This window comes from Mus musculus, chromosome 14, assembly GCF_000001635.26.
Source record: "Mus musculus strain C57BL/6J chromosome 14, GRCm38.p6 C57BL/6J".
Lineage (NCBI taxonomy): Eukaryota > Metazoa > Chordata > Mammalia > Rodentia > Muridae > Mus > Mus musculus.
Genome location: NC_000080.6, coordinates 14,779,608 through 14,803,440, shown reverse-complemented (window position 1 = coordinate 14,803,440; position 23,833 = coordinate 14,779,608). Strand labels below are relative to the sequence as shown.

General features: G+C 38.2%; 1 protein-coding gene across 20 annotated transcripts in view; it reads right to left on the bottom strand.

The window, feature by feature from the left end:
- Nucleotides 1–3,496: 3,496 nt before the first annotated feature.
- Slc4a7 (solute carrier family 4, sodium bicarbonate cotransporter, member 7) overlaps nucleotides 3,497–23,833 on the bottom strand; it is a 96,934-nt gene continuing 76,597 nt past the window's right edge. For 10 of the 20 annotated variants that reach the window (NM_001360504.1, NM_001360511.1, NM_001033270.2 and 7 more), the window contains 5 exons: nucleotides 21,219–21,392; nucleotides 17,018–17,149; nucleotides 12,277–12,374; nucleotides 9,384–9,491; nucleotides 3,498–7,364 (listed from right to left, as the gene is read on the bottom strand). In NM_001360504.1, coding sequence (NP_001347433.1) covers nucleotides 7,283–7,364; nucleotides 9,384–9,491; nucleotides 12,277–12,374; nucleotides 17,018–17,149; nucleotides 21,219–21,392 — 594 coding nt within the window. In that variant the 3' untranslated portion in view covers nucleotides 3,498–7,282. Of the gene's footprint in view, nucleotides 7,365–9,383; nucleotides 9,492–12,276; nucleotides 12,375–17,017; nucleotides 17,150–21,218; nucleotides 21,393–23,833 lie in introns of all 20 variants that reach the window. The other 10 variants (NM_001360506.1, NM_001360517.1, NM_001360509.1 and 7 more) reach the window with 4 other exon arrangements.

Below are 23,833 nucleotides of genomic sequence, written 5' to 3'. Positions count from 1 at the left end.
AGGCCATCTTTTGATACATATGCAGCTAAAGACAAGAGCTCCCGGGTACTGGTTAGTTCATATTGTTGTTCCACCTATAGGGTTGCAGTTCCCTTTAGCTCCTTGGGTAATTTCTCTAGCTCCTCCATTAGGGGCAAGATCATTTTGTAGCTTTGCAAAGTGACACATTTTCCAGAAAGTCTGCATAAAAGAAAGAGAGAGACAGAGAGAGAGAGAGAGAGAGAGAGAGAGAGAGAGAGAGGGAGAGAGAGAGAGAGAGAGAGAGAGAGAGAGAGAGAGAGAGAGAGGGAGGAAGGAAGGAAGGAAGGAAGGAAGGAAGGAAGGAAAAAGAAAAGAAAATTCAATTCACATTAAAATTGCCTTTTTAAAAGGCACAACATGGAGCCTTTAAAAGTACCAAATTAACTCAGTGGTCAGTTTTTTGGTGAGCACAAATCCTAACGATGTCATCTCACTTGCTCTTCACATTGTCTAATTTTCATTCTAGAGCTGTAAATGAGAATGACCTAAGCAGCCTGGCAACTAGTAAGTGAAGGAGAGAGGGCAGGACCACTGGCTCTGTAGAGATAAAACCCAAGGCTGTGATATTGACAACACCCTTGGGCACAGGGCCCTACCGACCTAAGTATGTATAATACTTAAGCAGGTTTTATGTAGTTAATCAGAGTGAAGGTAGCAGTTGTTAAATAGCCACAGTTGGTTTACAAAAGGTAAAATAAAGTTTTTGATTTAGTCAAGAGTCTCTAGGATACCTGCTAGGGTATCTCAGCAGAAGCAAGAGGGCCAGGAATTCAAAGCTAGCCTGGACTACATGAAATAGTACCTCAAAAAATTAAATCAGCAGGGACTAATATCCAATATATATAAAGAACTCAAGAAGGTGGACTACAGAAAATCAATTAACCCCATTAAAAAATAGGGCTCAGAGCTAAACAAAGAATTCTCACCTGAGGAATACCGAATGGCAGAGAAGCACCTGAAAAAATGTTCAACATCCTTAATCATCAGGGAAATGCTAATCAAAACAACCCTGAGATTCCACCTCATACCAGTCAGAATGGCTAAGATCAAAAATTCAAGTGACAGCAGATGCTGTCCAGGATGTGGAGAAAGAGGAACACTCCTCCATTGTTGGTGGGATTACAAGCTTGTACAACCACTCTGGAAATCAGTTTGGCGGTTCCTCAGAAAATTGGACATAGTACTACCGGAGGATCCTGCAATACCTCTCCTGGGCATGTATCCAGAAGATGTCCCAATAGGTAAGAAGGACACCTGCTCCATTATGTTCATAGCAGCCTTATTTATAATAGCCAGAAGCTGGAAAGAACCCAGATGCCCCTCAACAAAGGAATGATACAGAAAATGTGGTACATTTACACAATGGAGTACTACTCAGCTATTAAAAAGAATGAATTTATGAAATTCCTAGGCAAATGGATGGACCTGGAGGGCATCATCCTGAGTGAGGTAACCCAATCACAAAGGAATTCACACAATATGTACTGATAAGTGGATATTAGCCCAGAAACTTAGGATACCCAAGATATAAGATACAATTTGCTAAACGCATGAAACTCAAGAAGAAGGAAGACCAAAGTGTGGACACTGCCCCTTCTTAGAATTGGGAACAAAACACCCTTGGAAGGAGTTACAGAGACAAAGTTAGGGGCTGTGACAAAAGGATGGACCATCTAGAGACTGCCATATCCGGGGATCCATCCCACAATCAGCTTCCAACACCATTGCATACACTAGCAAGATTTTGCTGAAAGGACCCAGATATAGCTCTCTCTTGTGAGACTATGCAGGGGCCTAGCAAATACAGAAGTGGATGCTCACAGTCAGCTATTGGATAGATCACAGGGCCCCCAATGGAGGAGCTAGAGAAAGTACCCAAGGAGCTAAAGGGATCTGCAACCCTATAGGTGGAACAACATTATGAACTACCCAGTACACAGGAGCTCTTGATTCTAGCTGCGTATATATCAAAAGATGGCCTAGTCGGCCATCACTGGAAAGAGAGGCACATTGGACTTGCAAACTTTATATGCCCCAGTACAGGGGAACACCAGGGACAAAAAGTGGGAGTGGGTGGGTAGGGGAGTGGGGGGGGGGAGGGTATGGGGGACTTTTGGGATAGCATTGGAAATGTAAATGAGGAAAATACCTAATAAAATATTTAAAAAAATTAAACCAGGACAAAAATCAAGTAAGAATTTAAAAGTACAGTTGTATACCGGAAATGAAGCACAGCACTGAACTTCAGAACATAAAACCTCAAGGCTGTTGCTTCCGACTAACAGCCAAAGAAGTCATGGAGTAGCATACAAAGTATTTTTGTAAACCCTAACTACCAAGCAGGAAGTCACTGTGAGAAGCTGAAGATTGACTTTGTCTTCTGTAGGATATCAAATGTGCTTCCTATTTTCTACTTCTCCATAAACTAAGTGTAATACTTTGCTTTCTTTTGCTCCATAAGGCAGTATGACACCCTGGCTCTGGATGACAGATGGTTACTCCAAACATAAGGCTCCAGCATGCACTGTGCACTAAGCATCCATGACCCCACAGACGCTCCACTGTAAGGGTAACTATGGGGGCTGAGCCATGCTTCATTATCTTGTAATACAGTTCAATCCTAGGAGACTTACCCATTTTATGTTGTTGTTTCTTTCCTTTACTATCTTGAAATGAATGTCTAAACTACGCCAAGTAAAATGCATTGAGTCCTAAGAATAGCATAAAGTAAGAAAAGACTGGAGAGTAGGCTCAGTGGTTGAAAACATTTGCAGAGGTCAGAATGCAGTTAGTCAATGAAGACCTTTACGTGGGCCATGGAGGGAAAAAGCAGAAGCACAAACTGTTTTGCAAGCACTGGAAATGAGAAAGACAAGACTGACAAGAGAACTCACCGTAGATCAGGGAGGCAGTAAGCACTACCACAAGAAACAGCCCTAAGCGAAGGATCCCCCTCCTGGTAAACAACAGTCACAATAGTCCTATGTGTGGCAAGTGTAAACTACCTCTCCCAAGTGTAACTGAACTTTCCAAAGCTATATTGTTCTTCATCTCACCCCATGGCTTAACAATTTTACAATGAGACACAAGAAGTTCTTCATATGAAAAACAGGAGCGAAGTCAATCCAAGTCAAAATAAAATTAGTCAAGAAAAACGGGCCTTGAGCAGAGAGATGAGTGTTATCAAGAAAATGTTAACACACCACAGGGTAAAGTTTCTACGTTTAAAACAGAAAGCAAAGTTGGACCGGCATTTAAAATAAACATTACCTTCAACATTTCCCAACTATAAAAAACATTTTTTTCTTCTCTTCCCCCCCCTTCCTCCCTCCCTTCCCGGCCTCTCTCTCTTCCCCCTCTTACACAAGAGCTGGGTGCAGGAGGCAGAAGCCACTCACTTTCCGTTCTCCAGCCTCAGCTTAAACAAAAAACATTTGCAGCACTCCTAACAACAAGGTAAAAAACAACAGCCAAGGCCGTGATATGTAGACTTTTATTGCTCTTTCAACTTACAATAACATCTACAGAAAATAGTTTTCTCTAACAATTAGGAAACAAATGTGAAAGGCAGGATGGTTCACATTATAGACTCAGGTAGAGACTTGTACTTCATATAGATGAAAAATATCAGGTCTACAATTTGTTTAATTGACTTTGGATTTTATTATAAAAGAAAATACCATCGCAATTATAAATGTCATAAAAATTGTAATTGTATTGAGAAGTTACACCAAGGTATCAAATATTATATAAATGGACAATAAATTTAAAATTTAATTTAAGCCTAACATAGTAAACATTGGAAGACACCTTACCCCTACAAAGCCAAAACCAAAGGAGCAAAAGAAAAGCTACAGAACAGAAACAATCAATGTGCAAAAAATGATTAGAAACCAGAGAACTGGGGCTTACCCTCTAAGTACATACAGGTTAAAAATGTAAAACAATCTTTATGTGATTCCTTTTGACCATTTACTTTCCAGAAAGTTAAAAGAGACCTTACAATGATCACATCTTATGATTAGAACACTATTTTAAAAGTTGAATGCAGCTTGGCTTTAAATTTACTTTCTAAAAATAAATAATTGTTGGGACTAAATGAAGACAGTTCATGTATTTGCACTACAAATGATAACAATGATGGAATCTACATAAATAAATTTCAGACATGTAAGTTACTTAAATAAACACTCTGAATTACAATGTTCTTTTAATGGCTCACATATCTGACTCTGTCAGGACACACATGCAGAGCTGCACACACTGCTCAAACTTCAGAAAGCTCTGGCATCACACCTCACTGTCAGAGACCATTCTTCTTTCTGAACAATTTTGAACGTGCCTTTGTGAAAGGAAAGCCAGAAAGCGTATACTCAAGCCAAGCCTTCCAGCATGTGGAAGAAACAAACACTTTGGGGATGAAAACAAGAGTTAGTGATTCTCAGCAGTAAACAAATCTTTATAAATACATGCATTAACACACAAAAACATTTCATCCTACATGTCTTAGAGAAAGCTTGGCAAATCTGAACATTGGTATGCCACGAGTTTTAAAAAAGTTAAGAGAGTTAAGAGTGATTTCATACACATACACAAACACTCACACAATATTTTAAAGACCTTGTACTTTAACTTTTGCATATCTAATATTATTAAAAATATATATAGAATCAACCCTTTAGCATTGGGAAGCTAGTTTACTGTTTTCTCAAAAGCTCCTACTTTAGATTGAAATAGCAATAGAAAGGAAATAAGTATCAGATAGTTTACACCAGGTTTCATTATAGTCTTTGTAAACGGACATCTATAAATAAATAAAATATGGTGGAGGGAAGAACGTCCTGAGGTGGCCCCATGGCCGTGGTGTTCAGTAGCACTAAGCTCCGTTTGAAAATCAAGGCATCTAAGAAAGTGCAGGGCTGTGTCTCTGAACTTATTCTGTAAATGGGTATGTACAAATTTAATTATTTTGCACCTTGAGGTAAATCAGTACATAGCAATTACTACTGCTCATATACACCTATTTAAGGCAGCATTAAAAATATATATATATATACACACACACATATATATGTATATATATATTTAAAATTATCTCTCTTGCTGTCTTGCAATGAATGTTATTCATGATTGTTATTTTCAAAAATAGCACAAGAAATGTAACCACCTGAAAGAAGCAGTAAATTACCTCTGCTCTTCAGGGGAGTAGTCCTATTAGATCACTTTGTAAGTCAAGTAGTCAAAAGAAAGCAGAAGCCATTAATAACCAAAACCACAGTGAAACATCTTAGATACAAAATATTCCGTAAGTCATGGTTTTTCCGCCCCTGGCACTGGACAAAACATATATAATTAAATAAATCACAGGAAGATTATGATAACAGGTAGTCTTCAGTTTAAATTTTAAAATCACTTCCTGTAAAATAGATTTAACCCTTTGATGTCCTTACACAAGAAAATGGTGTGAGGAAATTCTCTTGTTTGGGTACTTCAGGGGTTGGGGTAGGGTTATATTTAGCAGCAAATGGGAACTTTGGAAATGAATGTGCTGCTGAGTGCAAAGGAACCACTTCAATGGAGGTCACCTGTGACCATAAGCACCATGGCAACCTTCCCTATCACATGCTAAGAAGCCCAATAGAACTCGTCAGATAGTACCAAATGCTGCCAGCTACTATTCTAATAAGAATCCAACTACATGATCTCAGATGAGGGAATTACATTAATTGGTACATTGTTTAGAATAAACGAAAATGATTTGCTAAAGTTTAGAATAAACTTGCTAAAAATAATTTGATTTAAAGATCAGTTTCTTCATACTTTTAAATGTTAGTTTGCAGTGGCTAGAGAACATTAGAATTTCCTTAAAACATCTGCCTGAACCTTCGCATTTCATCACCTTCGGTGTCTCTAGTGTTGCTCACCATTTCTATGTATTATCTGTCCTCTTGCCAAATCAAGTTTCATAGCCCCAAACTCTCTGTCCCAAAGGCTAAAATAGCCTTTACTTATTTTGTGAGGAGCTATGAATATTTGCTACATGTTTAAGAAACAGCTCAGAAATATTGGAAACACAATGCTATCACAAAACAGAAAAAAATGCCATTGATCTGAGCTGTACAGGAAATATCCAACTTCCTTTTAAAAATATAAATATGGCAGTGCTTTATAGTAAAGATGTAAAATTTGTCACCTGCTTTCAGGATGTGAAAAGAAATACAAGCACCAAATATCTACAACAGGAACAATTTACTCTATATTTTTACTGTCTCAAATATTTATATATTGAAGTATCACATCAACTATAATAAATAAAATATTTTAAAAGGAAATTATGGGTGGTAACCAATTAAATACACTGTATATAAATAGAAAGAATACACACAGAAAATGAAAGGTAATTCTTCTACAGGCACACTGGTCACAAGCCTATTGAAAGTGGGCTGACTCTTTTTGCTACTTACAACAGAAAGATAACTGAGCCTGGCACACCAGACCACCTCAGTAAAGAAAAACAAAGACAAAGAAGAGTGGGACTCTGGTTTCTAGGCAAGTACTGAGTACCGGCAAAGCCCTGCCACAAAACTAACAATAGTTAATTACTGTAAATGGGCACTTCATAGGTTCTAAAACTGAAAACGTTATGACTTGTGTGGGTGTTAAATTAGAAGTGACATAAAAATTTTTAACCTGTCCATCAAAATGGAAACTCAGAAAGTTTTAAAATTTAAAAATAACTCCTAAGACATAAAGTTCCTTCTTAGAAAATCTCCACTATCCTGTGAAGTATGATTGACAGTTACATGAAGAAAGCCCACAGAGAAGCCAGGACATGTCATTTTCCCACCACATGGGCAGACTCCTTATTCTACCTATAAACACTACCAAAAGGGAAAACAAACATCTTTTGAAATTCAGGTCGAATTTTAAGTATGTAGACTTAAGATTGTTATGATTGATTGCCACTGACAGATCAAAGAAAAGCAGATGGAACGCAGTGCTCCACATCTTTCTATTGCATAACAGAAAGGCTTTACCCCACCCCCCAAAAAAATCTGGAGTAAAAATTCATGAACCTTGCTTCTAAGAGAGCACTTAATTAATGTAGTCTCTATGGTGTCCACAACAAATATCTGACGCTACTTGAAAAAGCCCCAAAGTACTGTTATACATAATGGCATGGCACATGTGCTTTTTATACATATATATGTGTATATATACAGATAGGCATATATCTCTATATATTCCTTTTGGTTTGACTTTACAATGAAGTTTCAGCATCCATGTATTTTTTTGACGGTTCATCTTCGAAATTTATTGTCACACTCACAGGCTTTTCAGGGCTGTTTAAAACAAACAATGAAGAAGAAAAATTATTTTTAAAAGAATTAACCTTAAATTCTCAAATGGTCAACAAAGAGTATCTACAATATACCTCTGAGTTGCTTGCTAATACCAATTTTAACTTGGTATTGTAACCTGGCCGCTTTTGTTTATTCTATAATCTCATCCACGAATATTATGTATTTTGATCATATTCACCCCCACTCTCTCTTTGAGCCCTTTCCTGTTCCCAACACATCACATTTTTAGCATGAGTAAAGGGAGGATGGTTTATTTACACATGTGATTTTGAATAGAGGGTCAACCCACATGACAAGCTAAATATAAAAGATATGTATTACTACCTAGCCTTTATTTTTGCCACAACAATGTTAACAATCTGTCAAGTGTGCTGACAGAATGTGAACAGCAACTAAGAGTAAAGGTCACTCTAGCTGCATATGTATCAAAAGATGGCCTAGTCGGCCATCACTGGAAAGAGAGGCCCATTGGACACGCAAACTTTATATGCCCCAGAACAGGGGAACGCCAGGGCCAAAAAGGGGGAGTGGGTGGGTAGGGGAGTGGGGGTGGGTGGGTATGGGGGACTTTGGGTATAGCATTGGAAATGTAAATGAGCTAAATACCTAATTAAAAAAAAATTAAAAAAAAAAAAGAGTAAAGGTCAAAGAATTGTAGAATCCTATAAGCTGAAGATAGAAATGAAAGAAGGAATAGTCAAGCTTAGAACATTAGTAATAAAGAAATGAAGATCAAAATATATGATGAAGAGTTGGGCATGCTGGTGCACACCTGGGAAGGATAACCAGCACTCAGCAAGCACCTGGCACAAGCTATGTCTGGAAGAAACACTTGCAGTATGTGAAAAGCTGAGCACTCGCACTCCCAAGAAGGTACCTTGTTTCTTCTAACGTAAGAACTAAAGTTCTAATATTATCAAAATAAGGTTCCTGGGGTTTCAGGACTTGAAGTAAAGAAAGAAAAACAACAAAAAAGTGCTGTATAATAAGAAATGTAAAGAAGGGTTCAGAAGTTCCAATACATGATTCACTATAAAACTGGATTAGATTTATTCATATATATGTAAATATGCACACACACAGGTATATATACATATATGTGTGTGTATATGGACAGATAGATATAGATATGGTGATAAAAATGGTTTCCTGTGTGTGTTTGTGTGTGTGAATTAAATTTCTTCCAAATTATCATCCTGAGAATAAATTTGTATCTTACCAAAAAAAAGATATACTAAATAAAACACTCAGGAAAACAACTCTTTTTCTTTACTCCAGCCAAAAGAAAGCATATTTATTTATTCACTTATTTATTTGCTCTCCTTCCTGTCTTTCTGTCTGTCTGTCTGTCTGTCTGTCTGTCTGTCTATCTATCTATCTATCTATCTATCTATCTATCTATCTATCTATCTATCTATCTAATCTATCTACCTACCTACCTACCTACCTACCTACCTATCTGTCTGTCTGTCTGTCTGTCTGTCTGTTTATTTAGACCAGGCTCTTGCTATAAAACCTTGGCTGGCTTGGAACTTGCTACAAAAACCACACCAACCTTAAACTTGGGTCGCTCTTCCTGCTTTTGCCTCTCAAGGACTAGAATTACAGATGTGAGTCACTATGCCTTTTAGCATTCATTTAATTTTTAGTAACTTTCTTTTTATTTGAATATAATTAGATTCAATTGAACATTTAATTGTGACTATATATTCAATTTGCTAGTATAATTATATTCACAATATATATATGCACTGCTAGGCAGAAATTATTTTTATTATAAAATGGCAAAAGTTCTTTTTTGAAAAATGCAATTTTAAATTTAAAAGTTATAAAAACATAGTCATCACAATCCGCATCAGAACACAATTAAGGTACAAGAACAGATGAAAGGAGAGTGGGGTTGGTTTTGTCCAGCAAAGAGAATATATTTAGATACATTAGATAAATTAATGAGTGAAAACTAGCAACAGTTACAAAGGCATAAACAGTTATAGCTACCTCGTGTTAGGTCTCGTTACTTTGGCATTCTCAGTATTCATGGAAAGTGCCTTCCACTGGGCAGTTTTGGCCATTTCATCTGATATGTTAACAACTGAAGGGTCAATACTGAAGAACAAATACACTTTTTGGTTAGTATCCAGTACTTGCAAAAGCATTAATGCTGTCATTTTTATTAGCATCAAAAAATTTCTTGTTTTCACCAATTTAAAAATTGAGAAAACATTTGGCATGCACTTAAACTAAGATGTAACAAATTACTATAAACTTAGAATTCTGTTATAAAGTCTTCACAGAGAAATCCTTGTTCCTTAAACACCCAAAACCATGCAGTGTTGTTTATGTTAGCAAAATTCACTTAGAATTCTTCACTGCAAAATTCAGTTTGGATTTACACAGGTCATCAGCACTATTCCAGCTACAGCACCTTCTGACTATATAGACTGTATCATTGATATAACAAAAAAATCCAGCTTAGAAGCCTAAAAACAGAGAGTTAGCCAAAACTCTTACAACTGACACTCTCATCAAGTAAAAAGTCACAGAATGTAAGAAAGGAGGAAAAAAAACCTTCTTTTCCAAGTTAAAAAAAAGAAAGACAGAAAGAAAGAAACCCACAAAAAACACAACTGAAAAGGAAGCTCTGAAAATAGCAATTTGGCAACAAAAAAATGATCCCACTAACTTTTAACTAGATATTCCCATAGTTTTAGCATCCAAGTGTTACTTTTATCAGATGTATCAAAATCAAAGACTAGAACCTTTCAACATTTCTATGAAATACTGCAAAATGATGTCAGACCCCTCAATGGAATGATCATACCCATAAATAACATGTGCTCAAAAGTTACTGGTCACAAGTAATATGAATATTCCATAGATGAAGTTGCAAATACATCTTCTAGCCCCCTTTCTTTGCAAAACAAAAAGCAATTCATGCAAACAAGCTACAAACACAAATGTCACACTAGAGCATATTAATGAGAAGGGCAACGCAAGCATGAAGCCACAGCTACCAGGAGGCAGAGGCTGAAGAGGAGACCATGGAAGTCCATGGGCAGATAGCAAGTCAGTAAGATCCTGTCTAAGAACAAATAATAAAATGTGGGTTGCTGTGCTTTCTAGTGTAAGCCAACTTGACAAAGTGGAGTTATTTAAGAGGAGAAAACTTCCACCGAGACAACACCTCCATAAGATCAGGCTGCAGGCAAGCCCGTAAGGCATTTTCTTAATTAGTTATTGATGGGGAAGAACACATTTGTTGGTGGTGGTGCCATCCACGGGCTAGTAGTCTTGGGTGCTTTAAGAAAGCATGGTGGCGCATGCCTTTAATCCCAGCACTCGGGAGGCAGAGGCAGAGAGGCAGAGAGGCAGAGAGGCAGAGAGGCAGAGAGGCAGAGAGGCAGGAGGCAGGAGGCAGAGGCAGAGAGAGAGGCAGAGAGGCAGAGAGAGAGGCAGAGAGAGAGGCAGAGAGAGAGGCAGAGAGAGAGGCAGAGAGAGAGGCAGAGAGAGAGGCAGAGAGGCAGAGAGGCAGAGAGGCAGAGAGAGAGGCAGAGAGGCAGAGAGGCAGAGAGGCAGAGAGAGAGGCAGAGAGAGAGGCAGAGAGAGAGGCAGAGAGAGAGGCAGAGAGAGAGGCAGAGAGAGAGGCAGAGAGAGAGGCAGAGAGGCAGAGAGGCAGAGAGGCAGAGAGAGAGGCAGAGAGGCAGAGAGAGAGGCAGAGAGAGAGGCAGAGAGGCAGAGAGGCAGAGAGAGAGGCAGAGAGGCAGAGAGAGGCAGAGAGAGAGGCAGAGAGGCAAAGAGAGAGGCAGAGAGGCAGAGAGAGGCAGAGAGGCAGAGAGAGAGGCAGAGAGGCAGAGAGAGAGGCAGAGAGGCAGAGAGGCAGAGAGGCAGAGAGGCAGAGAGAGAGGCAGAGAGGCAGAGAGAGGCAGAGAGAGAGGCAGAGAGGCAAAGAGAGAGGCAGAGAGGCAGAGAGAGGCAGAGAGGCAGAGAGAGAGGCAGAGAGAGAGGCAGAGAGGCAGAGAGGCAGAGAGGCAGAGGCAGGTGAATTTCTGAGTTCGAGGCCAGCCTGGTCTACAGAGTGAGTTCCAGGACAGCCAGGGCTATACAGAGAAACCCTGTCTCGAAAAACAACAACAACAACAACAAAAAAAAAAAAAAAAAGAAAGCATACTGAATAAGTTATGAGACCACGCCAGTAAGCCAAAATCTTCCACGACCTCTGTATCAACTGCTGCCAATTGCTCGAACGGTGATAAGGAAAAGAAAGGAAACATAAACCCTTTCCTCCCCCAGTTGCTTTTAGTCATGGTGTTTGATCACAGCAATAGCAACCAGACTGTAAAAGGTAGGGAGGTAGCTCAGTGGGGCTTGCCAAGCACGCACACAGTCCTGCGTTCAATACCAGATACTAAAGAAAGAAGAAATTAGATGGCACAGTTATCTTATAAGTGACTAATACTTTACTAATACTTAAAAAACTTCCACTTCTGTTCATACTTTACATCATAATATTTAAGGTAAGACTACAGCTGGGCATGGTGGCACACACCTTTAATCTCAGCATTCTGGAGGTAGAGATAGGTGGATCTCTGTGAACTGGAGGACACACTAGTCTACGCAGTGAGTTCCAGATCAACCAGGGCTACACTGTACAATCTTGCCCAAACAAACACACCATTAAGACTGAAGAGTAGTATCACAAAACAAAGACAAAGCTTTGGAATGGTTGCCAGGCTTTCACCACATGAATCAAATGTTCAATGGCTAGCTTTCTAACCTGCCACTGTGGTGACATTGCAGAAACATTTACTCACCATTATTTTAAAGAAATATTACATGCCTTACTTGACACATGGAAAAAAAAAACAGCATAGAAAATAAAGTTGTATCTTACCTATATTTTAGAGTTTTCACTGGAATCTGCAGGAGACTCCCTCTTTCGAATGGGAGGTGCACAGTGTCCTCATCATCCTGAAGCATCCGTTCAGCTTCCTGGAAAGAACAGACCTGAAGAGATTACTTCCTCCAAAATGCCTCCCGGAGGGTCTGTATCAGAAAGACTTGAAAGATGTGGAAAGCCAAACTAACAGCATTATTTAAACAATGTATCCTTCCTAACTGAAAACTCTGGCAATATAAACAACACATACTTGCAGCATGAAATTAAGATAACTACTTGTACAAACTTATTTCCCAAGGAATAACCTCTATTTCTGAAAATTAATACGACTTAAGTCTGAGTACTAGTTACCACACATATAGCAAAGAAGATAAAACTGAAAACTCGTGTCTCAACAAGTGTAGAGCAAAAGCTTGTCTATGAGGTTGAGTTTCCTCAGAAACACTGACAAAGCATGCTTGTTTTAGGGGAACATCTGTGGATACAAGACATTTCTCAAGTCCAAATGGAACTGTGTGCCACTATCCCTCCAGTGGTGATACAGAGGTACCGCTGACACTGAAAATGCCCCTTTGGTGGGACATCATCCAAGGTTGAAAACCACCTGAACAAAATTATGGGACTAAAATTATGACCCATTTATAATGTCGAAAGACCCAAAGAAGTATAGGGGACAGAAAGTATTCAAGCTCATCTCCCTATTATCAGAAATCCCACCATTTCCAAGTGACAATGTAGTAAATTTAATATAAAAATGCATGCAGTAAGCTGATATAGCAGTTGTTTTTCCTAGCCTGTTCCCCAATAAATGTCATAAAAGAGACCAAGACTTATGTAATCAAGGTTTACTGCAATACCTGGTCACTCATTGATCTATTTTAATCCTCTAAACTAATGTGGCTACCTCCTAGCTCAAACCCCCAAGACATTTGCATTTTCCTATTGGCCTTGCTCTCTGAGCTTCCGATACATTTTTTCCATGATGTTCCTTCTCCTCCTTTATGTCTTAATCTTCTTTATCCTTCTCTGTCTCCCCCTCCCATGACATAACCCTTTTTCTCTCCTGCCCAGCTGCTGGCTGATTGACAAGGCAGAGAATAAAATGGTAAATTATTAACACAAACTTGAGACAGGAGATTCTTTACGTAAGTACTACAACATATTTCCAGATTGAAGCAAGATATGAGGGCAGAGAAATCAATATTTGAATAACACAAAGATAATCTTCACACACCGGACAAAAACATTATGCCTACATGACAATGTACCCAGATTTGCAACTGCTACACTAAAATCCCAGCGTTCTTTGTAACTCAGTGGGGAAAAACTTGGACAAGCTGGATGACAGTTTTAGAATGTTTCCCCCACACAGATAATGTTCATTTTTGCCTGTGCGCTCTTCCTACTGATTCTGTTCTAGCATGATAGCTGGGCTTTATCAGCTAATCTGATCCAGAAGGTGAATCTGGATATGGAGACTACATGCTTGACACAGGGAGCAGTAACACAAAATCCCCAAGAAAAAGCAGTGAGAAAATAGATCCCTAGGCATTTAAAATGCATTTTCATTTTTGTTCTTTAAATTTATATGGTTCTGAACCAAGTAATACAAAAGCCAAGCAATATAACCTGCTTATTTTATATATTTTGCAAATAAACAATATCTTACAAGAAAAATAACCAATAATGTACATATTTTTGCATGCAGTGTTAAGGGAATCAAAACTCCTTTATTTTAAAATCAGATCATCATTCAAGTAGTTACAATGACTATTCTAGTTATAATTCTGGCTGAAAAGTATATCTTTTTCTTATCTGTATTTAAATAGCACCATGACATTTTAAAAGTTAGTACTTGATATAAGCTAGCTAGAGTCTTCAGAGAGGAGCCTCAATTGAGAAAATGCCTCCATAAAAATCCAACTATAGGCAAGTCTGTAAGACATTTTCATAATGAATGACTGATGGGGGAGGCTCAGGTGGGGTAACCTCTGGGCTACTGGTTTTGGATTCTATAGGAAAGCAAGATGAGCAAGTTATGGGAAGCAAGCCAGTAAACAGCACTCCTCCATGGTCTCTGCATTAACTCCTGACTCCAGGTTTCTGTCCTACATGAATTACAGCCTTCACTACTTTTGAAAATAATTGTGAATAAAATAAACCCTTTCCTCCCCAAGATGTTTTTTGTCATGGTGTCTAATCACAGCAATAGTAACCCTAACTAAGATAATATTGAGGAAAATACTACAATCAACAAAACAATATGCAGTTTATACTTCCTATTTAGTAATAGAATAAAAATACTTTAAAAACAGAACATCAAATCCAGAATAAAGTATTCATATTTAAATAACTGTATCGACCAATGAATGGAGGTACATAATAGTGAATATGAGAACAAAATCCAGGCCAGAGAGAAGGCTCAGAATGAAAAAGAGCCTGCTGCTGTTTAAGCTTGGCAACCTGATCCGACCCCATAATCCTCATAAAAGTCTACAAAATTTGTCTTCTCAAAGCTGTGCTCTTATCTCCAAATGTGTATTGTAGCATACAGATTCTGTGCATTACAAAAACACAGAACAATAAATAAATGCATTTCAAAACAAAAGCCTAACACACAGCAGTCAGGCATGGTGGTATGCTGCCACGGGACTCCCGGTGGAGTCAGCTTGACAGATGAAAGTCTGAAAGCTTTCTCATGAGGAAAGAGTTTCAAGGAAACTTACTCCTGGATCTTTGGCTATTCCCCTAACCCATAAAATTAATTTTCCAAATCCACATTAGTCTAGTGTATGGATCCACGTGCACTCTATATAGTATTACCTTATAGTAAATGCCTTTTAAGATTGAATTCTTTTTTTTTTTTTTTATTACGTATTTTCCTCAATGACATTTCCAATGCTATCCCAAAAGTCCCCCACTTCCCTACCCACCCATTGTCATTTCTTTGGCCCTGGCGTTCCCCTGTACTGGGCATATAAAGTTTGTGTGTCCAATGGGTCTCTCTTTCCAGTGATGGCCGACTAGGCCATTAAGATTGAATTCTAACATAGCTAAAGCCTTTTCCCAGTGTTCTTAGATTCCAGATAGCAGCAAGGAGCTTAACTCATTCAGTAACTAATTAAGCACTACCATAAAACAATAAAGCACTAGCCATTAATTCAGTTGTCTGCAGAAAGAGTCTGAAATTCTCACTGAGATAGAAATTCGTATTACAGACTACATTCCATGCCAAGAACAAATTAATATACTATACTGATAAATGAGGATCCTTCAGACAAGATAATTTAACAAGGCCTAGAGAATTTTGGGGTCATTGACACTACATTATTCTTGAGGCGTGTCAAGAGTTAATAACCCTGGTGCTATTAACACTAAGTGTAAAACTCTTACCTGGCAGAAGGTGCTAATCTCTACTGTAAACATTTATCTGGTCTGTACAAATTCCCTTTGAAGTCACTCCCCTTGCATCTGTGCTAATCTCTAGTGTTAAACATTTATCTGGTTCCTTTTGTAGTCACTCCTTTTGCACCTGGAAAAATTCAATGTGCCTTATTCTGTTATGATTTGCAATTTACTCTGTATTATAAAAGTCTGAGGCTCGACTGGAAAATTACATTCAGATCCAACACCACTCTTGTGTGTTCGTCTGTTTGTCACCCCATCCGACTCTTTGCCCATCTGCTTAAGAGATCCTGTTCCACGCAGACCAGGGACCCAGAGGGTCTGCGGCAGTATGCCTTACTTCCGGCTACTTGGAAAGCTGGGGAAAGAATCCTTGTGCCCAAGAATTCAACAGCAGGATAGACAAAAACCTCTGTCCCAAAACATACAATAGTTTGAGGGATGCATGCTTAATTATGGGTGTCTTGTTCCATAACTGTGGTGGTTTAAATACGCTTGGCATATGGAAAGGAGGTGTGGCCTTGTTGGAGGAAGTATATTACTGTGGAAATAGGCTTTCAAGCTCCACCCAGTGTGGAAGAGAGCCTCCTCCTGGATGCCTGTGGAATCTAGTTTCTTCTGATTGCCTTTGGATCAAAATGCAGAACTCTGAGCTCCTCCACCACCATGTCTGCCTGCAGGATGCTGTGCTTGCCACCATGATGATAATGAATTGAGCCTCTTCAATTAAATATTTTCCTTTATAGGAGTTGCCTTGGTCATGGTGTCTCTTCACAGCAATAAAATCCAAACTAAGACAATCAGACTCCATCTACTGCTTTGATACAGTTGTATCTTCCTGACTCTGGAGCTATGCTTCCTGTCCAGGATCCAGAGGGCGGCAGTTGCAGGTACAAACAACTACTCCCTGCTTTTAAACTGGGTGCAGGTAAGGACTGTAAACTCAGGTCCCGTGCTTGTACAGTAAATGCTTTTATCAGATGAAGACTCTTAAACACATTTACACTCCATTAGTGTATGTCAGACCACTAAAGTACTGCTACTGTACTACACAGTAACATACCTATGGTATTTAAGGTTAAATCAGTCATAAAATTATTGTGTGATGTTTTAATACTGCTAAACCTTATTTTTGTTTGTTTTTGTTGTTTTTAGTTTTACAGACTATGCAAGGTGGGGAAATGGGTAAGAAGCAGTGCTTGGGTAACCCTGCCTACCCCCTCTGCCGCATTCAGTAAAATGGAATACTCAGCATGGCTTGTGTTTCATTAAGCTTCCTTGAGGATCTGCTAAATGGTACAAATCCTTGAACGAAGGGATGCCTTTTTACCTCTTTCTCTTTTTTCTTTTTGTCATCTTCTTTCTTTTTCTTACTTTCTGGCATGAGGTCATCAAGCCAACTGAGTTCTCTCTTTGTGAAACAGAGATCCATGAGCTTGCGCACAAAGACTAATGCAAGAACCTGAAGAAAATGGGAGAGACAGAAACATAATACATACACTGAGAGAAATAGAGCAAATTTGCTAAAGTAAATACAATAGGAAATGCTGCATTCATTTTGTTTAAAAATCTGTTTACACTACAGAGAAATCCTGTCTCAGAAGCCCTCTGCCCACTCCAAATTTAGTTCACACTTATTAGAAAGCAAAGTTAATTTATTTGTATCTTCCTAAAAGTTGTTTTGCCCTTCTCAATAAAGATTTTACTTTATATAAGTACCTATCATACAAAAAGCTTTGCAACTCTTTGATACTGCATTAGAATACCCTGTCTCAGGTCTGAGCTTTAGTTTTCTTTGTTTTAATTTTTTTATTAGATATTTTCTCCATCTACATTTCAAATGTTATCCCCAAAGCCCCCTATACCCTCCCCCAGCCCTGCTCCCCTACCTACCCACTCCTACTTCCTGGCCCTGGCAGTCCCCTGTACTGGGGCATTTTATGGGACTGGCTTTTTTTCCTCACTGTTTCATCTTTCCTTGTTTTCTCCTCTTTAAAAGTAACTCTCTTCATAAACATTTTAGAGTACCATTTAGTTTACATAGAAACCTTCCATCTATTCATGTTACAAATACTTTCTTCTGGCTCAAAGTACAACTCTTCAACTCTGCACTGTTCAAAATGCCTCCTCTTACATAAAAACACTTCACATGGCTAAATATCTTTATCATGCTTTTACCAGTAAGTTTTCCCATCTTCTTTAAAAGTTTTTTTTCTTACTGGGATAAAGATATTTTCCTACTACAACTCTATTTCCACCTCTTAAATTTTGAGTTCATGCAGGATTTCTTTTTTAATAAGAGGTTACCTTACAGACAGTTAATTATCAACATCATATATTAAACTTCCTGATGAACAAAATGACCACCTATAATAAGATATTCTGTCCATGGTAATAATCCAGTTGCAATGTAGATACACACACACACACACACACACACACACACACACACACACACACACACACACACACACCCCTGGCTCCATCAGTCTGCTTCTGGTCTTATTAGTCACTGTTATGCCAGTTCCACACTATGTGGACTTAACAGACAATATGATGGAAGCATAGAGAAGTTAAGTAGACATCAAAACTCGATTCTTAATTATACTTATCTGATTTCTTATTTTCTTGTAAGTCCAGATTTTTAACAAAAACATAACTTTTAATACTAAGGAATAATATTTGTACAGTTTGACGTGCCTGACAATTATACCCGTGTACCCTACACTCAGAAGATACAAAACATTTTTGCCAACCGGGCTTTTAAAACCTGACTTTTTTTTCTCTAATATTTTAAATCTCTTTTAAAAATTAATTAACTGGTTAGTTAATTTGCATCCCAAACATCGACCCCCCCCACTCCTCTTTCTCCAATTTTTAAAATAATTTTTATGATTCACAATACGACCATCATCATCATGACAAACACATTTCAAATAAAACTAGTAAAAGGCATGCTTTAGTGCTACATCCTATCTACACATACTACTTCAAAGAATGGGGATTTTATAACACTCAAGTTCACTGCAATCTACTGTTAGGACTTTATGAACTCCAAATCCCACTTCAAGTTCAATTCTGTCCCCTACTAAAAACAAGTTGAAGCTACAACCCCAATATTTCCATGTGTGGAAAAAGGGTATTTGCAGACATAGTTAAGATAATTAAACTGGATGGAGTTAAGAGTAGGGCAAGCAACTACAACACTCTGACTGGTGTCCTTATAAAATGGTCATGCCATGTGCAAACCAAGTCAGAGACATGCTGGGACAATTCAGATTGTCACCATGCTACCTTGCAAAGAACCTAAGAAGCAGTGAAAGGGGGATTCCCTGCAGGTTGCAGAAGGTGACCCTGAGCCTGTACCCTGACTTCACACTTTCAGTTTCCAGAATTGGTACATAGTAATTTTTTGTAGTTTTAAGACACAAGGATTGTGAAACTGCAAAAAAAAAGGTGCAAAAATTGACAAGTATATTACAAAGCTTATTTTTTCTTTAAAAAACGTGTCTCATTTTTAATCCTTTTATTTCAGTTTACACTTAGACATTTTCTAGAGTTTAACCACTACTATGAGATTGTTATTTTCCATGTTAAACACTACTACTGAGGTAGATACTATCTACTACTACTGGTGTTCTTATCCAGATACTCAAAATCCAACTGTTACCAATAGTAAGGTTCTCCAGTCTCTTTTCATTATGTGAGTATATATGCTGATAATTCCTTTTTATGCTCAAGTACCACTCTCTGCTTTGTTATGGTATATGATGCTAATTAATAGTGCTAAGCTTATACGCTAGCATTTTAAGCTGGTTATATTTAAATAAGAAGATACTATAGATCTTCCACAACGTCATTAGGTTTAATACTGAGACCTTACTAGTGTCTCCTTAGGAAAAGTTCTACCTTTTCCTTATCTCTAGAAATATGATCAATATCTGACTTTTAACATTCATCAGCCTGAGCCTAGTATGCTCAGCTACTTTTTTATCATCTTGTATCTGGACTATGACCTGGTTTAACCCTCTGCTTGGACCACAAGTGAAAATTCATTACATAGAACAATAATAACCTACTTCCTATAGATCAAGATATTGGCAAGTCATAGGCCCTAGGTTAAACATGGGCCAACAACCATTTCTGTAGAGCTCATGAACCACGAATGGATTTAATAGAAAACTTCTAGAATAATTCTGAGAATGGAGGTTTTTCTGTTTTCCTTCTTTATTCCTTCTTTATCTCACTGCTAAAAATCAAACGCCATCTTTTCACATTCTAAGCAATACTGAGTAACACCCCCAACTTTGGCAATAAATGCAGTATTGACCTTGAATCTGAACAGAGTGAAATGTTCCCTCAGTGAAAGAGAATGTCATTCTTCTCTTTAGTACTTCTGCATGGAAAAAAAAAAAAAAAAGGCCAACTACTCCTTTAATTTTATAAGGAACAAATTATAAAAATGTATTTCTCCTTTGCATTATTCAAGTACATACAGAATATTCTCCTGAGTAACAAAACCTAAAGTATTTACCATCTGGCCCTTTACAGAGAAATAGTCACTGACCCCTGTGTTCTAGGTGTCCAATGTACTCAAGTCCACTTGAGTCTCTTGTGCATCTGTGGCTACATCTCTTTTCTTCTTGAGCTTACATAAACACTTTATTCTCTCATTTTCTTTTACCCCAGACTTGGGAGAGACTGGTCTACTACTGGTTTTTGCTACATTTATTTTGCCTTAGTGGAGAGTAAAGCCTATGTATAGTGCACATCTTCCTCTGAGTATATAACCCTACCTGTGCTCAAAGCTTCAGAAACATTTTATTGTAATGTTTTTTCCTTAAGTCCATAGGATTCTTTAGCTTGGCATTTTGTATAGGGTTTAATTTATAAATCTGTAAGGATACTTTAAAAGTTTCAAACTGACATGAAATTTAACTGCGATCAGGAAGTATTTATTACTCACTGGCCTTAACAATTGAGTCTTTTAATGTTTTCTAAATCTAAATCACTATCTTTTATATAGTACTCATAAAAAGACAAATAATACCTATCTGCATAATTCTTGGGCAAAAAATAATAATAGTGAATGGTGATTTAAAAGAGTTATGTGAATTATGACTTATTAATATCCTCTATGGCCTTCCTAAGTCTTAAACCTTTAGATCTGTCAATTTCTGAAAAAGACACATTGTAGAATCCCACTTCAAAGCCAAGATAGTTTAGTTGCTTTGCTTTATGCATCTGCCTATCACATTTGTTCTATGAACATCCTAAGTACCAGATTTACTTAGAAAATAGAGCCCTCCAGTCCAAGAACTAAAATATTAAAAATAAACAACTTCAGAATATGAGAATACTCAAAATGGAAAGTACTAGTTTATAATTAGAAACAGTTCATCAATATTTTTAAAATAATTCAAATATTTATAGGATACATTTCTTCCTCAGGGCCAATTATAATTTTTTAAACATTACAATGAAAATAATTCCACTATGAATTAATAACAAAATAAATCTGAAAAATTCACCATCATGGGAAAAACTACTGCAGCAGCAGAGGCTTTGATCACCCACAGCAGGACTAGGCAGGTCAGCTGGACGACCGTGAACACGTGCACCTTCCACAGGGGGACATAGCGGAGGTAGATTAGGTCGGGCTGGTGCTTGGCAGGCATTCCAAATAACTTGATACGGTCAAAAAACTACACATGTAATGAAGAAAAAGAAAAGAACCCATTAACAAAAAACATCTTAACTATATAAAAATAATAAGGTGTGTGTGTGTGTTTTAAATGAAACTATAAGATCTTGGGTATGCTCTAATAGTACTGAACAATGTTCTGGGCAAGAATTTCTGGATATAAAGAGAAAGGAGAAAGAAAAAATAAAATCAAAGCAGACAGCTGGTGCTTTATACCAGTAATCATACAATTATTGACAATGAGGCAGAAGACTACTGTAGGTTCAAGCTAGCCTATGAGGGTAGGCCTATCTCAAAATTATAATATTTTGATGAATGTATCTTAGTCAAGTTCCAAATGCACTGAATCTCCTTGAACTGTTTTCAGGATATAAAATTAAATATGAACAGTCTTCTAAGGTTTTTCTAAGCTTAATACTACTAAGGCTATGAAAAGAAATCAGCAAATCACCCACTGCATGTTTTGAAATTTAATTTCCTCATTTATGAACTGGAAATAACCTATTGACCTCACAAAACTGTTATAAAAATTAAGTAAATAAGATAGTATCATCATTCCTCCCCATGGTAGATGTGGTGGTTTGCATAAAAATGGCCCCATATGCAAATAGGGAGTGTCACTATTAGGAGGTGTGGCTTTGTTGGAAGAGATGAGTCAATAGGGGATGGGCTTTGAGGTCTGATGCTCAAAAGCTAGCCTAGCGTGGCATTCACTTCTGCTGCCTACGGATCAAGATGCAAAACTCTCAGCTACCTTTCCAGCATCATGTCTGTCTGCTGGCTACCAGGCTTGCCACTATGCTGACTATGGACCTCTGACCTGTAAGTCACCTCCAACTAAATGATTTCCTTTAATAAGAGTTGTTGTGGTCTTTGGCTCCCTTTACAGCACTGAAACCCTCTAAGACAGAAGTTGGTACCAGGAACTGGGGTATTGCTTTAAGAGGCTTGGCCATGCTTTTGTTTAGAGGAATGTTGAGATTGGGACTTTGAGTTAGAAAAGCAGTGAAGCTTAACGGGCCAAAGTAGTAGGAACACTGAAGATAGTGGTACAAGGGTGATTTGAACTCAAGAGGTTTTTACGAGAAGAATAAGAACTAAAAAAGAATAGTGTGTGCATTTCTTTTCTTGGCCAAAAAATCTGCCAGAAGCTAAGTTGAAGAGTTATGGGTCAAGCTCTGTTAAGAGGATATGTCTGGATTGTTTAGCATTGACTGTGTTTCTTGGTTATTAGTGGCTATGGCCATGCTTATGCATACTTATAATGAAAAGGAGCAAGCTGGGCATGTAAACATACAAAATGTACCACTCGAGGAGAAAAGGAATACCAGGAAGAGGGATGGACATGAGTCCTGTGTTCAAGGAGATAAAAAAAGATTAAAGAAAAGCCTGAAAAATGGAATAAAGGGAGTGGTGCCTCAGGGCAAATTGCCACCCACCTAACCTTCCAACCTGTTAAAAGGAATGAAAGGAAAGCTTAGAGCTGGGCATGGTGGCATACAGCCTTTAATCTCAGTCCTGGGAAAGCAGAGGCAAGTGGATTTCAGGATGTCAGGCTAGTCTAGCTCAAGTTTCAGGATAGCCAAGCCTAAGCAGTTGAAGGAAACCATCAAAAACAGAAATCTGGTAAAGAGGCCTGAATGAGGAGGCAATGTACCAGCCCCAGCAAGCTGCAGAACTTGGCAGTTTCAGCCACATGGGTCTGGCTTTAAAGTCAAAGATAGAAGAAAGGGATTATAACGTCTCCCTCCAGGACTAAGGAAGGTCCATGAGGCCTAGCATGTGTCCAGGGTGTGCCTGTATGGAGGCCTAGAGAGACCACTATGTGAAGAAGCTGTGAAGTTAAAGCCTGAATTACCTTGGAGACCCCAAAAATGTTGGAAATGGCAGAGCTGTGTGATATCTACTGAGGAAAGTCACCTAGAAGGAGTGGAAGCTACCCAAGAGATAGTGGTATGTTGCCATCAACAAAGTTGACAGGAGTTGGAAACAGTGTTCTGACACTGTGATCACTTTTGGAATGATAACGTATATCCTGTTCCACTGTACAGTAGAAGTATGTGATCTGCTTTTTCATTTTGATTATATATTGCAATTAAGAGGTTACATTTAGTCTCAGAAGAGACTCTGAACAAGTTTGAGACTGTTACAGTTTCTACATAGAGACTTTTGATGTTAAACTCAATGTATTTAGCATTATGATATGGCTACAAGTCTCTGGGAGCCAGGGAGTGGAATGTGGTGGTTTGAATAAAAATGGCTCCATAGGCCCATATGGAGTAGCACTATCAGCAAGTGTAGCCTTGTTGGATTAGGTGTGTTACTAGGGGGTAGGCTTTGCTGTCTGATGCTCAAGCTAGGCATAGTGTGGCATTTACTTCCGCTGCCTATGGATCAGAATGTAGAACTCTAGTAAGTACCATGTTTGCCTGTTTGTCACCA